The following is a 16,568-nucleotide window of genomic DNA, read 5'->3' as shown; positions in this document are numbered from 1 at the left end:
TTTAGAAAGTAAGCCGGAATGAACTGCTGGCCATCAATATTAAGAAACTTCATAGCGGCTAGGGAGTGACAACATGGAATTCCTGTGATGCTCCATCTCTTGCACGAGCATGAGAACTCGTCTATGTTTACAACAAATTTTTCTCCACTTTGGGAGACGTGTCTTACTTCAAAGAGTTTGTGTGCTGACCAGCTATAAAGAAATAAAAAAAAATTTAAACAACACATTTAAATAACATAAAGTTTACCAAGGAATGAATAAACATTTATGAAGTTATGAAGAAAGTTACCTAGGTATCCATTTCTTGGTTGCTTGGGATTCCTTTGTAAATCTGGCCTGAATCTTTGGACAAATTGGTCCTGAAAATGATTGTATCTTAGACCTGTTTTTTGCCCATCTTTGCATTATGTATACCCTAATTTCTTCCAGCATTGTTATGATTGGTTTAGTCCTGATGTGAACCAAGACACTGTTGAAAGCCTCACTCATATTGTTGACCAATGTGTCACATTTTGGTGTTGGACTGAATCTGGACCTTGACCAATATCTACAACATATGATATATACACATGTTAAAACTGCAACTAATATGGACAAACATAAAATAATATAGAAAGGGCAAAAATAATTAATACAAATTGTCAACCTTGGAGGGATGGCAATCAAATGCTTGAATGCGTCTTCATTTATATCTTTAATGTTTCTCATCTCCCTTTCCCAGTTTTGTGGATGAGTGGCAGTAGTTGCCCTCCACATCAGCTGTTTCAGATTTTTACCAGGAAACTTTTTCCTAAAGTTTGAATATAAGTGTCTAACACAAAATCTCTGGTCAACACCTAGGAGTAACTGTTGTATGGCTGGTAGTAGACCCTGTGGTGTTAACATAAAACATTTATCACCATATCAAATTAATGAACCAATATACGAAATAAGCAATTTAAATATGATTATTACCTTTTGTTGGTCGGAGACAAAAGTAATTGAAGAACATACTTCTCCACCACCAAGATCATCAATCAAAAGATTCAAAAACCACATCCATGAATCTTTGTTTTCCACTTCTACCACTGCATATGCAATGGGCAACATTTGATCATTTCCATCCCTCCCAACATCCGTCAACAGCTCACCACCATACTTCCCTTTCAAAAAGGTTCCATCTAATCCAATTATTGACCTACAGCAGACAAAACTGTCTTTGCATGCCTTCAGACAACAGTAAAATCTGTTGAAAATTAACTCACCCTCATTATTCTCAACATGGACCTTAACTGTAGATCCTAGATTTTTTTCCAACAACTCATGCGCATAATCATATATCCTCTTATATTGTTCATTAAAGGACCCATCAATTTGATTAGAAGCAATAGCTTTGGCTCTATAAGCCATACACCTTGATATACCTATGTTCCACTTCCTTTGAACTTTTTCACAAATATCAACACCCTTCATCTTAGGATTTTCCTTAACTGTTTTAACCAACTTTTTGCTCAACCACTTGGCGTCAACTAACTTCAGGTTGAACTCCCTGTTGCATGTATGAATGTCTTTTTTAGTTCTCAGCTGCCATGATTTTACAGCCTCCATATAACCAAAGTATATGGTCCATGGGCATTCTCCTCTTGCACCAAAGCACTTCATCCTCAATCTTCTTTTGTCATTTTTTACAAACTTTATATTCCTCCCATTTTCCAAGGCATACCCTTTTAGAGCATCTAAAATATCTTGCTTTTCTGCAAAAAAAGTCCCAACTTTCCATGTAAAGTCTACCATACTTTTTGGCATACAAAAAATACCAAACCTCCCATAACCTTCACTGTCATTAACCTCTTCATCACTATCTGTTGCACTAAGAAATTCCTCAAATTTCCACTCAAAATCTGACAATCCTCTATCGTCATGATCATGACATTCAACACTGACATTATCACGGTCATCATCACTGTCATAAAGACTTTCTACTTCTACTTCTACTTCGACATTACCATCTACATCACCATCTATATCACATTCAACACTCACATCTACTAGGCCCTCTAAGCACTCATTATTTCCATGTACATCACCTTCTTCAGTAGATGTACTCCAACTACAAAGATAAACTTCATCCTCCACAACTCCTTCACACACATTCAACTCTTGCTCTTCTTCAACCTCATGCAACTCTTGTACGTGACCATGACCTTCAACCTCTACTTCAACAGCACCACCATCTTCTTCACCCTCGTTCACCTCTTCTAAGTCACCATCAACTACATCATTTACTTCAACACCGTCACCATCTTCTTGACAAACATTCACCTCTTGTAAGTCACCATCAACTACACCATTTACTTCAACACCATCACCATCTTCTTCACAAACATTCACCTCTTGTAAGTCACCATCAACTACACCATTTACTTCAACACCGTCACCATCTTCTTCACAAACATTCACCTCTTGTAAGTCACCATCACCTTCACCATTTACTTGAACAGAATCACCATCTTCTTCACCCTCTTTTTGTACTGTACCATTACCTTCAACTTCTCCTTCATCATTAGTAATGTCTTCAAGCATATGAATGACTTCGGGATCAGAAACTACATGGACAACGTATAAATGAACTTCACCATTAATTATTTTTGCCCTTTCTATATTATTTTATGTTTGTTCATATTAGTTGCAGTTTTAACATGTGTATATATCATATGTTGTAGATATTGGTCAAGTTCCAGATTCAGTCCAACACCAAAATGTGACACATTGGTCAACAATATGAGTGAGGCTTTCAACAGTGTCTTGGTTCACACCAGGACTAAACCAATCATAACAATGCTGGAAGAAATTAGGGTATACATAATGCAAAGATGGGCAAAAAACAAGTCTAAGATACAATCATTTTCAGGACCAATTTGTCCAAAGATCCAGGCCAGATTTACAAAGGAATCCCAAGCAACCAAGAACTGGATACCTAGGTAACTTTCTTCATAACTTCATAAATGTTTATTCATTCCTTGGTAAACTTTATGTTATTTAAATGTGTTGTTTAAATTTTTTTTTATTTCTTTATAGCTGGTCAGCACACAAACTCTTTGACGTAAGACACGTCTCCCAAAGTGGAGAAAAATTTGTTGTAAACATAGACGAGTTCTCATGCTCGTGCAAGAGATGGAGCATCACAGGAATTCCATGTTGTCACTCCCTAGCCGCAATGAAGTTTCTTAATATTGATGGCCAACAGTTCATTCCGGCTTGCTTTCTAAAGTCCACCTATGAAGAAACATATGCATCAATCGTATATCCCATCAACGGAAACAACATGTGGGACCTAACACCATATCCGGATGTCATGCCTCCTAGGAAAAAGGTTATGCCTGGAAGACCTAAAAGGAAAAGAAGACTGGAGCAGTGGGAGATCAGAAAGGATGATTCACGAGTGAGCAAGGGTGGTTTGCGGAAGAGATGCGGGCTATGTAGGGAGGTTGGGCACAACAGGAGTCGTTGCCCCAAAGCAACCCAAGAACCAATCATGCCATCATCACAGTTATCTGAAGTGTGTATGAATGACCAGGAAGCTCAACTATAGATGTGTGTATAAATGACAATGATGCCAAGTTTAAGGATCTTATTATGTAATAGTCTAAGGAACAAGGTTTATGGTTTTACTGCTATGTAATTTAATGAATGACAATGATGCCAACTATGTATGGTTTTGGATGTATTACAATGTTTTGGATGTATTACAATGACCAGGAACTATTTTGTTAATGACCAGGAACTGTTTTGGATGTATTACAATGTTTTGGATATATTAGAATTTCCTTCTTTGACGTCTTATATAGAAGTGAGGCCAAACGGTATCGATCGTAAAGGTCGAACGTTGGAAGGCAGGGAGCACATGTTAGGGGCTAGAAAGTGTACAAGAGAAGAAGGTGTGGGTGGAAGAGAGAGGGGGACCGAATGCTAGAGGAAGGACGACCAGACCGAACGGTTGGGAACAGGGAGGTACTTGGAAGAGCGATACAGGAGGGTGGACGACCAGACCGAACGGTCTGCAGCACATAGGTAGTTGGAAGAGCGATACAAGAGGGTGGACGACCAGACCGAACGGTCTTGAACACGGAGGTAGTTGGAAAAGCGATACAGGAGGGTGGACGACCACACCGAACGGTCTTCACCACGGAGGTAGTTGGAAGAGCGATACAGGAGGGTGGACGACCAGACCAAACGGTCTTGAGCACGGACGTAGTTGGACGAGCGGTAGACGAGGGAGGACGACCAGACCGAACGGTCTTGAGCACGAAGGTAGTTGGAAGAGCGATACAGGAGGGTGGACGAACAGACCGAACGGTCTTCAGCACGGAGGTAGTTGGACGAGCGGTACACGAGGGAGGACGACCAGACCGAACGCTCGGGAACAGGGAGCTAGTTGGACGAGCGATAGACACGGTAGGACGACCGGACCGAGCGTTAATTATTATGTAACATTGCTGTGAATAAAATAAACATTAAACAATTTTCAAAAGGCCTTAAAACCTGCTTCATTAAACCAAAACCTCAATTTATTATGTTTATCACTTCAGTAACACAACTTCATTCCTTCACATCTCGTCATATACATAAACAGTTCCATCCTAACAAACCGAAAAACCCGGCTAATTTCTTCCTAAGAAAACGATCAACACTACTACATTATGGATTTATAATCCATATTGAAATTACAATAATATTAAGTAAAAAAATAAAAATAACCAATCCTGTCAACACCTTCATCCATTTCTCCACAACGTTGACAGATTTAATCAAATCACTCATCATCTTCGATCCACCTCCCATTTCTCCTGTCTTTGACAAACACTCATGTTTTTCTTCCCACTTCACATTCGTATAGCTTTTGTCATTACCGTCTTCACAACACCATTTGAAGAAATTGCAACCACGTTCATGTCCAGTATGTGAAAAAAATAACAATTAAAACGACTTTCTACTCAAACAAAACACTACTTCTACACGTTCTTACCTTGTACTTAGGGCAGCTCCAGAATTGCTTCCCTCTGTTCTTAGCAGTTCTAGGTGTTCTTACCACTGTTTTCTCTCCACAGAGGCAAAGGGGTGATACACCATCAATCGTAGATACTCCACCACCACGAAAAACGACATCACAGTTTTGATTTCGCCACCCATTGCATGTCGAAGATGAACAAGAATGTGACTTCTGCACTTCATTATCCATCACTTCGAATCGAACAAAGAACGCGCACCCTCCCACTTCCAACTACATAATCTTCACCCACGAACACCGGCGCTTCGAATCGAAGAAAGAATGGGATTTTTTCCCTCACGCAAACCCTAGTAGTAAGAACCCCCAATTTCTTTCCCCAATCTCAGTTGCATTCCTCAATTAAAACGTCTTGCCCTTTAATTTTTTCAATTTTCCTAGTATGCCCTTACCCAAAAGTCAATATACATCTGTGCATACCAATTATTTAATACAAAAATCGTTTTAAATGCCACGTCTGATTAGTAACTGCACTGAACCATGTCACGTAACCAATACTGTAACGACCGTTTGTTCAATTTAACGGCAGGCCTGTAATTGATTCAATTTTACAAAAACAAGGACTCAATTGATACGCCGAAAAGAAAGAGGACCTATTTGAAATTCATGACCAAAATAGGGACCTACGGAGACATTAAACCTAACTTTTAAGTGTGATGTGTCAAAGTTGTGTTAGAATTCCATAGCAAATATTTGCTTGTGATAAAATTCAAAAGGAAATAAATTGATTTACTTACTATAAAATCTTCATTTCTATGAAATAATTTTATAATAAAAAATTATCTTTTATAAATAACAACAATAGAGATAAAAAAAATAAAAAATTGAACAAATAATTTTACATTGTTCATATCAAAACGTATATTTGTTAATCTTTTTAAATATAAATTAACTAATCATTATGAAATAACCAAAATTTACACTCACGTATAATAGATTTAAGGTTAGAAAACACTCAAAATGTTATGAATAACACCTTCTTTAACACACAAAGCATTAACAATTTTTCTAATAACAATACTCAGTCACATAAAACACACTTAGTTAAAGTTCACATTAAGTGTTTAAAAGTGTTTTTCATAAACACAGTTTTTTTAGTTTTTATTACTCTAAATTTATGAGTGAAAAGTTATTTTGAAAACTAAATTTAACTAAGATATATAGAATTTCTTTTGAAAATTAGGTTAAAAAATAAAAAAAATCAGTTTGCAACTGTGACTTAATTCCAAAAACCTTTTTTAAAAAATATTTTTCTCAATGTAATAATTAATTACCAATAGTAATAATCAATTTTCAGAAACACTTTTCTAAAAAAAATCATTTTTAATTCGATAATTAATTATTCCATAAAAGAATTTATGAAGAATATTTTTTTTAAACGTTCTATTACTTAAGTTCTGTCTTTAGACTTTTATCCTACTAATTTAAATAATATACACAAATTACACATTTTTCAGTATGTTTTTTTGAATTCAAACATTTCTTTTAAGTCTTCAACCCTTTTTCATAAATCATTGTCGTCAAATTATACATTATCAAAGTCACATTCTATTTCATGTTACGTTGAAAATCATAGTGCTAATTTTTATACTAGGGTATCCTATCATTTACATAATACTATATGGACTTATGATTACTATGCAACTCAATAAACTCGGCAAACCAACTTTATTACTACAACAGAGATCTTATTGAAGGTTTATATTCAACCTTTTATTGTATACGTGCATATACTACTTTACATATAAACAGAGACGTGCATTGATGGGTCACAGATCCTCGTCAGGACAAGCTTCGAGAAACTCCTTTATTCTCAGTCGTTCCTCCGGTGTAAGATCAGGATCATCAGAACTGAATCTCTCCCGAAGGGAAACACGACCACTGCTGCTATTATCAAGGACCTATTAGGAGAGGATAGAATATGAGAAATCAGTCCAATAGAATGTGCACAGACTAATAATTCAGAGTAAGATGGTGAAATATAATGTGATGAGCTAAAATGTGGAGAGACAAATAAAAAAAAAGGGTTAAACCCTCCAAATTTTTTCACTGTTTTTCATAGCTAACATTTAACAAATTTATTAGTAAGATTGAAATGTTTTTTGAAGGTACCAGTTTGAATAACAGTCAATTTTTGGAGTTACAAAAAAACATTTAACCCTAAAACAATAACATGGTTGTGAGCGATAAATGTTCTGGTACATTACATTTTATTTTTTTATTTGAGCAGATTACCATGTACTAATTCTAGCTTTGAGCTTCTAGCAATTTCCTAGGAGTCAAAGAAGTTACCAATCGCAAAATTTATTTTCTGAGCTATTTAGTTGAAGTTTATAACTTACTTGAATGAAATTGTTGACATGACCATCTTTGTTGGGAGCAGTTACAAGCTCATCTTTATTGCATGTCCATTCCCCATCAACAATGTACTTGTACTCATAGCGTCCTTCCTGGTAAATATGACAATAAACTTGTTTCTCATCAATCTATTGTTTTAATCACAGCGGCTGAGCCGACAAGTTATTAAACGTTCAATATTAAGACCAAGCTTTGAACAGGCAAGTAATACCAGCCCAGTTTTAGCAATTTCACTTACAGGTAATTCCCTCTCGAGATACCACAAACCCGATTTGTCATCAAAATTTAGGGGTACTCTCTGAAAAGAGATCAAGATTAAGTAAAGATTTTGCATGAATTCGTATAAACAAAGCATATGTTGAAAACATAAGTCAAACTGTGATTCAGATAATTTTAAAGGTAAAAAGTCTTCGAATCTGAAATCAGACTTCGTATCGTACGTTGAGGACATCAGTTTGGCAAGAAGACATAAGTTATTTTAAAGATAACTTTGAACTTCCCAGGACCAAACTACCAAACTAACAGGAACTACAAGCTACAGTACAGACAATATTAGCAAGATGATGAATTACGAATATACAACATAAAAATCCCGACAGGAAACCAGAGATCATACATGTGAATATGTTTCACAACAAAATGATAGATGGCTGTAACCGAAGCAGTTAAGGATGATGGTGCATATAACATCTCCATGTAATTTAATGACCGTTACACGTACTATAATAGAGGAACAAATATTCTTAAATCTAAATAAAATGAGACTCAATCATCACCTGCCCCCATCCAATATCAAGTCCTGAAATTTCCACCCTAGAGCAACTGCTGTCTTCCCATGTCAAAGTGACAGGTTTCTTACTAAGGCCTGTAAGCTGAGTACCACAAATAAATAATGTTCAAAGGTGATATATATATATATATATATATATATATATATATATATATATATATATATATATATATATATATATATATATATATATATATATATATATATATATTTTAAATAAGAGGGAAACCAATAAAAAGATATAAAAATGAGGAACAGTTTCTATTAAATTCTCATCTTGAAACATCTAATTTAATTATGTTAGCTTTTAATGAGAAAAGACTTATCAGGAAGATCACACCTATATTAATATAAAAAAAAATTCACATTCAAGATTTAAATCACAATAAATATAGAAAATTAAATTGACTCACGATGTCTGCCGTTGCACTTTTAATGGCATCTAGTTTGGGAAAACACTCCCTTTTGCTCTGCAAGAAAAAAAGAGTAAAAAAAAGGACACAAGAAAACTTGACCAAATTTCAATCTCATTTCTCTCTTTACACCAAATGTATCCAAAAACTGATTCAGAAGAATTATAAACCTCAAATATGAAACCGCTAGAATGAAAATTCTATGACATGCAGAAAACGAAAATGACATTAAATTAATTTCTTTAGGCATACACAACTAGAGAATAGGACATATATTTTGAGTAAAAGAACTCCTAGGAAAATAAAATAAATAAGAATGCTTGTAAACTAGCTGTAAGAAAATAATTCTGTTACCAAGTAAACTGCCCAGTTCCATAATTCACAGATACCAAAATTTAGAAACTAGTGATTTAACTGTTGACGAATTGGTAATTGCTACACAATCATCTCACTGTGTACAGAAATAAAAAAAATGCCATGAACTAAAGAGTTACTTGTCAGTCAAGGAAATTAGTGGAACAAAATTCACTAATAAGTTTACCAAGCCTAAAATAGATTTTTGTTAAAAATCATTGAGAAGAAAATCAAAATGGAAAAATCAATTTTGTTTAATCAAAGCAATATGGATGAGTACTGAAAAACATTCAGCATATTATTTTACAAGAACCCCGCATGACTTTATTAAGCATAAGTCACCTGAAGTAGTGTATGAGCCTCTTTGAATGTATAACCCAGAGCCCAAAACATGTAGGCCGTCTGAGCAAAAAACAAATTGTTAGTAAATAATCTTACACACACAGAGAACTATAAAACAGATAAATGATACATGAAATGCCAAAATATTTGAGAAAAACAAAATCATACACGTCCACCTTTTTCATCTCCATCTTCGAGATAGATTTAAATGATTTCATGGACATATCTACCAACAAAATAAAAGAATATTGATTTTATGATTTCATTTCACTTTTTTCATAAAAACAATGGCATCTTCAATACCAATCTGCAGATGAAATTAGGAATGAATGTAACCAGATGGCATAGATCCAGGCTATATAAAGTCAATCGATTTTAATAGCCCAAAGCACAAACAATGGACAATAAAAAGGGTCGCCCGATGCTTAAGGCTCCCACTATTGTGAAATCTTGGAGTGGGGAAGGTCAGATGCAGATAGCCTTAATCATGAAAAGAGTTTGTTTCTGTAACTATGACCTGTGACTGCCTAATCACAAGTCAAAATTCTTATTATTGTTTGTTTAGACAAATTTCTTTATAAACATTTCTGAAAAAAATAAGAAGGAAAAAACGAAATAAGTTTCTCTATAAGGTGAATTAACTTATTCACAGTTAAATATAAGAAGTTAGAAAAGCACGAGAGAGTTTCTACAAATTAACTAACGGTAAAACTCATTTCATTCTGTTTTATTTCTCTCTTAAAAGTACTTATAAAGAAGTTCATTTCATTTTATTTCTTAGAAGTGCTATTTGAAAAACTTGTTCAAATAAACCTTTATAGGTCTGTTTGAAATTCCACCAAACCAACTTAACTGAGGATTGCTCAATTTTTCTAAGCACTCCTTGGACTCCAAGTCACTGTATGCCAACAGTGACAACTTCACTCACCAATTTGTCAGTCCTTTGCAGGTACGCAGACACATACAACCAACTTTGATGGGCTGCAACAAGGCGTGCTAGGCTTAACATGGGGATTTTCAACAACTTTCATCATTGAATAATTTATAGGTGTTTCGTTGTATCAATATATTTAAGTCAAAACCTTTTGAAACCATTCTGTGAGAGATTACTGAATACATTCACCACCTGCCCTTTGTGTATTTAACTTCTTAAACAGGAAATTAATTCTTTACCATACACATAACTAACCAAAACACGTTTCAGGTTAAATATTCTATCAGTAATAAACAAGTAACACAATGAAATCAAGGGACATACTGCAACGGCAGGAGCTCTTCCAAGTCCAGCAGTGCAATGAATATATGTTACGCCTCCGTTGGAATTTATTGCCTTATACAATTTGCTAACTACAGCTGGAAGTCGCATCCTTAGATCAAATGCATCAAAGTCCCTGTCACATCCATGTTAGATCATCACACAAGGTGAAGAAGAACATGAAAAACAAAGGAAAGAAACTGTAAAGTAAAGAGAAACCCTAGTACAACACAATGCACAACACATACGTAAAGAAGAAATGACTACAAGTACCCATTTATACTAGATTAGAAATTATCATATGAAGGTGACATTACCAACTAACCTTACACAAAAACACACAAAGAACTGAACTAACTGCTTGAGTTTTGGCTCGCTGACAACCTAATGCCTAAATCTCATTATTATATTATGTTCAGGGTTACCTACCTATTTATCATGATTATATTGTGTCTAGGGTTACCCTATTTATCATGATTATATTGTGTCTAGGTTACCCTATTTATCATGATTATATTGTGTCTATGTTACCCTATTTATCATGATTATATTGTGTCTATGTTACCCTATTTATCATGATTATATTGTGTCTATGTTATCCTATTTATCATGATTATATTGTGTCTAGATTACCCTATTTATCATGATTATATTGTGTCTAGGTTATCCTATTTATCATGATTATATTGTGTCTAAGTTACCTTAATTATCATGTACTCTTATCAATTTATTTTTATAAATAGAAGATTATGAGAGAGATCAATTAAGTCCTCTAGAATTCTTTCTTTTCAATCTCAAGTATCTCCAACATCCACTTTTGGTAACAATTTAAAAGACATTTTTCAGATTTTTTTTTTCTAGAAGATTTTGGGATGGGGGAAGTTATGAAAATATAAAACTACTATATGTTTGAGCAAGGGAAAAAAGGAAATGTAGAATTTAGATTGATAGTATAATAAGTATTACTACTAACTAACTGAAGACCCAGATAGAAAACTAGGATCTTATCTTATTCCCAACCAAGCTCCACAATGTCAGTAGGACAGCACATCCTTGCCTCACTCAGAAAAAAAACTTGGCATACCCTTACCATATTTGAGGTTTTCTTTCAAAGTCTTTTACCACCATAAAAGCAAGTAGAATGCGTCTTAAACCATAACTACTAAAGACACATAGATACCTTGTGAGGAAGTCGTTTTTAAATTCTTAAACCATAACTACTAAAGATATACAACAGTACATAATTTTGAGAAAGTTACTATGTGTCACATACACATAGATACCTTGTGAGGAAGTCGTTTTTAAATGAAAACGAGAAAAGAAAATTCAGATCATACAATAATACACAAATGATTTATATTTTAAAGTTTAAGCCACAATCTTCTAATTTAATATCATAGCATTCAAAGCATCTTTTTGTTTTGTTCCTGCCAGTTTAAACATAATTATTTCTTTGACAGTTATGATAGAAATATTTCATTACATAACTAACCTTATCTCAGCTCGCAAGTGTTGAACATCATGTGCCTTGGCATATTCTTGTATGGCCTTAATATCAACTCCAAAATATCCAAGCAATTGTAAAGAAACACAATGCTTCATTTACTAACTAAATATGGTCTTTGTCTAAAAAGATGAAAGTGAATCTAATTAAACAAATTGATTAGGATACTCAAGGTCTGGATTTTGTTGTAAACAAAATATTGTTTTCACTCCAATTCTATGCAACTTCTCAACATCGTCAGGAGTCTGTCAATTTGAGTAAAAGAAAATAAAAGTCAGATGACCAGACAAGAATTGACATAATTCCATTAGGTATCCATGATTGAAACAAAAATACCTGTGGGCATGATCCCACAATTAAGTCTGGACGGATGAAGTTATAGTTCATTCCTAACTCGTGCCTATAAGTCAAAACTGAGTAGCACTTTGTTAGAAAGGGTAACAACATGAATTATTCAAAGAACAAAATAATAGGATAGGCAATTGAGTGCTCTTATAGTTAATCCAAACTATTGTTTGAATATGAGTATTACAAAACCTAAGAATGTTAGAAATAATTGCATCCCCAATATGAAATATTTTGTCACAGCTTACAAAAAAAATTACAAACGATCAGGGACCTTCAAGCTAAAGATACTCTAGGTTTACCCAAATTGTATTCCATGTCTTTTACTAATCTAGAACCACAAAGTAAGAAAAGAGAAATGTACATTGGAATATATTCTGATTCAAAGGCGCTGAAGGAAACTTAGGAGAAACAATTAAAACAAGACCTTGCTCTATATTGAAATTTAGGTTTCTGCAGGGCCTAAATGATGTTTGATAAGTGCAGTCAAGTCTATATAACAAGATAAGACTACATCATTTGTTCAACTAGAAGAACCAAAAAAATTAAACATACCAACACCCATGGCTTCGGTCATGTTATGAGAGTATGTCTCAGACTTTTCCTCTTCCTTGCTGACATTACTTTTGTCTGCACTTGGTACAGAACCTGAAGCAGCCTGCAAAAGAAAATGTCAATCAAGTTCTCTAGAAAAACAAAGTATGAAGCAAAAACATGAATAGCATATACCAATAAGTTCATTTACACAGTCAAGCCTAAGTGAGGATGAATATTTCACAGGGCAGGGCATATAAATAACAAACATTGTTCATCTTTTTAGAATTTAATAGTTACTGCTACAGCAATATTTTCTTTACATTTAAATTTGCTCGTTGGCTCACACCAAAAATGACAAATCTTACAACTTTCAAATGACAACACAGTCATGAATTCTGGTTTATTCCAGAATATGCGGTGAGCAATCCACAATTTCTACGCATTCACATGTTCTAATTATTCTATCCATAACCTCATAGTGTAATCCTCACAAAAGCTGAATCAGGTTCAAGACAATAAATGTATTGAGCAACAAAAATCCAGTAATACTAGCTTATTAGATGGATCTTGACAAAATGCTTTATTATTCCAAATCTTAGCATTTGGGTGGGAACAAATTCAATACTACATAACCGACTTATAATGAGTATAACTTCCACCGTACATAGTTCAATCAGGTCATATCACTAGTCGTACAACAGAGACTCAGGATTTGTTTAGACAAACTTCTTCAAAAGACTTCCGAAAGATTAAAATTAACTAGTGCATAGGCTAAAAAGCAAGATTGGGAAAGTTATTACTTCTACAAATTATATATAAACTAATTCAAATTTTTAAAGAAAATCATGTCACTCTTTCTTGTAAAAGTTGTTTGAAATAAGTTTGTCAAAACATGATAAGATGGGTACAGCTTCCCACTTATATACTTCAATAAGGTCACTTCATAAGTTGACGCAAAATTTCCAACACTAAGGCCTTGTTCTCTTGAGTGGATTTGAGAGAATAGATTTGAAGATAACTCGTTTATTTGAGTGAATTTGAAAGTAAATGAGTGTGAATTTAGAAATAAAGTTTATGATAATTAGTATAGAATTTTATTGAGGTGAGAAATTAAAAAAATTTACTTCAAAATACACTCTCATTTACCTCCAAATTGACTCAAATAAACAATAACAAAATTTATCTTCAAATCTTCTCAAATCCACTCAAGAGAAAGGCATAAGAGCTTTTAATAGATTGAACTTGAAAAGACTATAAAGAAAGACTACAAAGAAAATAGTATACTAACAAAACAGTATTAAAAAGGAACTAAAGAAACGGAAAATCAAAGAGTGTAGCTACCTTGAGCGCCATACTTCGATTACGATGAAAATTATTGACGATTCTCTGTATCCAGCGTTGAAAAGAGAGAGTGTGAGAGAGAAAGATAAGTATAATTGTAGATAGGTATCAACGAAATAAAAAGGGAAAATGGAACGTACCAGCGAAAGGGGAAGATTGTTGCGGTGGCGCGTGGCAACAGTTTCAAAGGGCAAAATAGAGAATCTGAAAAATAAAGAATCTGATTCTTTGAATTTGGATAACAATAAAATGAATTGATAAGGAAGAAGGATAAACGAACCGAGAAAGATTGTGAAGACAGTTCATGATATTTGTCTGAGTTGAGAGGCACGCTGCTACACTGCACTGGGTTTTGTTTGGATTTGATATTGATATTCTTGTTTTTCTTCTTCTCACTCTCTTCTTTGTTGTGAGGGAAAAGAGTCAAATCAAAATGAAGCAAGAAAAGCCAAAATCCTTTTCCACTTTTCCTCTCCTCGCATAACTATCTTGTTGAATCACGAGCAAGAATCTTTAAAATCACGCACAAAATATCCTTTTTCCTAAAAATTCATCTTCATCAAAATTCCTAAATTTTCGTAAATTTAACCGGTGTAAAAAAGTGCACAGAGAAGTTATTCTTTTAACGAACACAAAATTCTTACTTTAAATAACTGTTGAGTTTCTTTAGCTGATTGGCCTTAAAATATACTACTTTTAGTATATTGAATTTTTTTTTAACATATTTTAAAACGTTAAAATTTGTGTACGTATTTTAAAATACAACAGAAGAAAGCACAGTAGTATTTAGTCGAAAATTCAAATGCTAAATAAATGGTTTTCTTTCTTCTCTTTGCACGTCTGTTTTTACTTTATTTTTCTTGAGATATTTTCTTAGAAACTATGTTTGTTCTAGCATGGTATAGTTATTATGTGACTGAATACAACGTTAATCAATGCTTTAAAAAGAAAATGTATAAAAAACATATATACATACCGAGTGATTTTTTTTTCATTAATGACACATATTACTTTTAATTTGACATATAGCATACTGTTTTTTATATTTACTTATATAACACACTTTTTAATAAGTTCATAATTCAATTTTTGGAAAATCGAATTTTAAAATATTTTTACAAAAATTAAAATTTAAAACTCATTTGTCAAAAAATAAATTCTAATTTGGAGATTTTACTTTGAGAAATTTTTATTTTTTACTTTTAAACTTTTCTCACTCTTTTTCTTCTTTCTTTTCTCTTTGACCTATCCCTTCCCTTTTTCTTCTTCCTCTGTTAGTTCTTCTTTCCCTTTGATCTTGTGACACTCCACCACCACAATATATACGTACTATTACAATTTTGATTAGATTTTACATAGTTATATATATTAGTTTGGTCTGGCCTGTGAGAAAAATAGTGATGCATTGATCTGGAAAGCATGCGAGGGAAAAACAATAAGGCTTATTGAAAATCATTGAGTCGTTCAATGGGTTTGGAAAACTGATGAATGTTTCAATGATTTTCGAAACCCAATGAACAACTTTTTTTTAAAAATTATTGAAAATCATTAAATTGTTGAATATGTTTAGAAAATTCTGGAAGGTTTCAATGGTTTTGGAAATTCGGTGAACAAATTTATTTATTTTTTAATCTGGAAAACGTTGAAGGTTTGAATGGTTTCCTCCCCTTGAAACCTTCGACAGTTTTCCAAAATATTCGACTTCTTAATGATTTTCAATAATTGGTATCCAAAACCATTCAAACCTAAGGGTTTTCCAAACCTATTAAATGACTCAATGATTTTCAATAATTTAAAAAAAATTGTTCACCATACTTAAAAAATCATTGAAACCTTCAACAATTTTCCAAACTCATTCAACAACTCAACGTTTCTCCAAAAACCGATTTGTAACCTACACATACTTTTATAAAAAAATCAAAATATAGGTTTAATCATTCAATAAGTCCTTATTTTCGAGGAGAATCTTAATTTGGTCCTTTTCTTTCTTGGTGTTTCAATTGGATCCTATTTTTGTGAAAATTGCAACAATTCGGCCCCTACCATTAAATTGAACCTAACGGCGTCAGTATCTGATAAACGTGGCACACTGTACTTTTTTTTTGACGTGTCACGGTGAACTAACTCATGCTGAATGACGTGGATTTAGTTTATTTTAAAATTAAAAAATTGAGAGTTTCATGGGATAGCCACCCACCGCAGATCTTCTTTCACAGGTTAGAATTTTTTCCTAAAGTTCCACCGGAGACTTCTCTCCCTCCTCCGATTCTACCACCATTCAGATT

At 33.6% G+C, this 16,568-nt stretch overlaps 1 protein-coding gene across 1 annotated transcript; it reads right to left on the bottom strand.

Moving 5' to 3' along the window:
- Window positions 1–6,677: 6,677 nt before the first annotated feature.
- On the bottom strand, window positions 6,678–14,864 carry LOC108321993 (phosphoglucan phosphatase DSP4, amyloplastic). Its single transcript, XM_017553927.2, has 14 exons — window positions 14,564–14,864; window positions 14,424–14,487; window positions 14,284–14,328; window positions 12,961–13,063; window positions 12,397–12,473; window positions 12,229–12,305; window positions 12,049–12,126; window positions 10,560–10,692; window positions 9,302–9,361; window positions 8,606–8,662; window positions 8,179–8,274; window positions 7,641–7,700; window positions 7,387–7,494; window positions 6,678–6,945 (listed from the first exon to the last, which is right to left on the bottom strand). The coding sequence occupies exons 1-14, from the start codon at window positions 14,587–14,589 to the stop codon at window positions 6,814–6,816; spliced, it is 1,116 nt and encodes a 371-aa protein (XP_017409416.1). The 5' UTR covers window positions 14,590–14,864; the 3' UTR covers window positions 6,678–6,813.
- Window positions 14,865–16,568: the final 1,704 nt, after the last annotated feature.

Source organism: Vigna angularis, chromosome 3 (genome assembly GCF_016808095.1).
Source record: "Vigna angularis cultivar LongXiaoDou No.4 chromosome 3, ASM1680809v1, whole genome shotgun sequence".
In the NCBI taxonomy this organism is placed as follows: Eukaryota; Viridiplantae; Streptophyta; class Magnoliopsida; order Fabales; family Fabaceae; genus Vigna; species Vigna angularis.
Note: the sequence above shows the minus strand (reverse complement) of the source record. Positions and strands in the feature narration are given on the sequence as shown.